The 1,527-nt window shown below is 50.0% G+C and overlaps 1 protein-coding gene across 1 annotated transcript in view; it reads left to right on the plus strand.

Annotated features, from left to right (window-relative positions):
* The window catches only part of MELTF (melanotransferrin), a 66,102-nt gene that overhangs the window by 42,751 nt on the left and 21,824 nt on the right, over positions 1 to 1,527 (plus strand). The window contains exon 11 of the mRNA XM_019503532.1: positions 639 to 790. Within this exon, the coding sequence (XP_019359077.1) occupies positions 639 to 790 (152 nt within the window). The remainder of the gene's footprint in view (positions 1 to 638; positions 791 to 1,527) is intronic.

The following is a 1,527-nucleotide window of genomic DNA, read 5'->3' on the forward strand; positions in this document are numbered from 1 at the left end:
GGGGCCCAAAACTGGACACAGGACTCCAGATGTGGCCTCCCTCGTGCAGAATAGAGGAGGTGAATCACTTCCCTCGATCTGCTTCCAACGCTCTTGGCAATGCAGCCCAGGAAGCCGTTCGCCTTCTTGGCAACAAGCTGGCTCATATCCAGCTTTTTTGTCCACTGTCACCCCTTTTCTGCAGAGCTGCTGCCCAGCCCGTCACCCCCAGCCTGCACCGGTGCAGGGGATTGTTCCCTCCTAAGTGCAGGACTTTGCACTTGTCCTTGTTGAACCACAAGAGATTTCTTTTGGCCCAATCCTCCAATTTGTCCAAGTAATTTCTTTTGGCCCTACCCTCCAGCATATCTACTGCTCCCCCCAGGTTGGTGTCATCTGCAGACTTGCTGAGGGGGCATCCATCCCATCTTCCAGGTCGTTGATAAAGACATTGAACAAAACCGGCCCCAGGACCGATCCCTGGAGCACTCCACTTGATACCGGCTGCCAACTAAACAGTGTATATGTTTAATAAATTGAGGTGCCCATAAATGTGGTAGTAGGCAATGTACATACATGCCTACACCCTAAAAATGAACCAGCCAACCTAGAATGCACAGGGCTCTAATCCTAGGTGTTTGCTTTCACGTTTAATGTAGGGTTGCCAGAGAGCCTGCGCTGGTGTGTTGTGTCCACAGAGGAGATCTGGAAGTGTGGCAAAATGGCTGATGCCTTTAAGAAAAAGAACTTGAAACCAGAGATCCAGTGCATCTCAGCCAGGACAAAAGAGCAGTGTATGGAAATGGTGCAGGTACGCTTGTGACCACACTTTATGTGAACCATGCTTGTTCCTGACAATCAGCTGTGGTGCTAGAAGAGCCAATGCACGTATGTGAGACTCCCGTTTTCTGAGTTGGGATCACAGCTGCTTCACTGTGGTATTGGTGCAGATAACAGAGGGAAGAAGGTCCCATAACAGTAATTACTCCAGCTTACCCAGGCTTCTTTTAAAAAGATTTGCTATCAATTTTCCCTTGCCATGGCAGGCAGCTTACTGACAAGACCCCAAGCTGTCTGTCATACTTTACAGATTACGTAATCCCTTAGCAGTCAGCAAACCTCGTGTTACAAGCAGCCCAGTAGCCCACTGTAGTTACCAGTCTGTGGTAAGTGGACGCAGTTGCGCATTACAAGTGCTACCAAGCCAGTGGGGCCCGGATGCAGTCTAGTCACTACTTCTATGTCTGGGGCTATAGGAAGCATGCTCAGGATTGAGACCTTTTGTCTGCTGCATTGTCGCAGTGCGCTCCACTGTGCCTGGAGGCAGCGAGGCCTCTCTGACACGCACGACGAGCCGTGCTGTTGTTCTGAGATTGTGCAAAATGGGTTTCGCGAGGAAGAATTCCAAGCAAATCAACATGCTTAGCCTAAAAGTCACAGGCAAGACTTGAGTGTATGGCTTGGATCCTTTTCTACCGGGGCGGGACAGACAGATGCACATTCCTAAATGGCTCAAGGTCTCTCAAATATTCTGTAGTCCTGTGGGCC

This window comes from Gavialis gangeticus, unplaced genomic scaffold (genome assembly GCF_001723915.1).
Source record: "Gavialis gangeticus isolate Ggan-Ray unplaced genomic scaffold, GavGan_comp1, whole genome shotgun sequence".
Taxonomy (NCBI): Eukaryota; Metazoa; Chordata; order Crocodylia; family Gavialidae; genus Gavialis; species Gavialis gangeticus.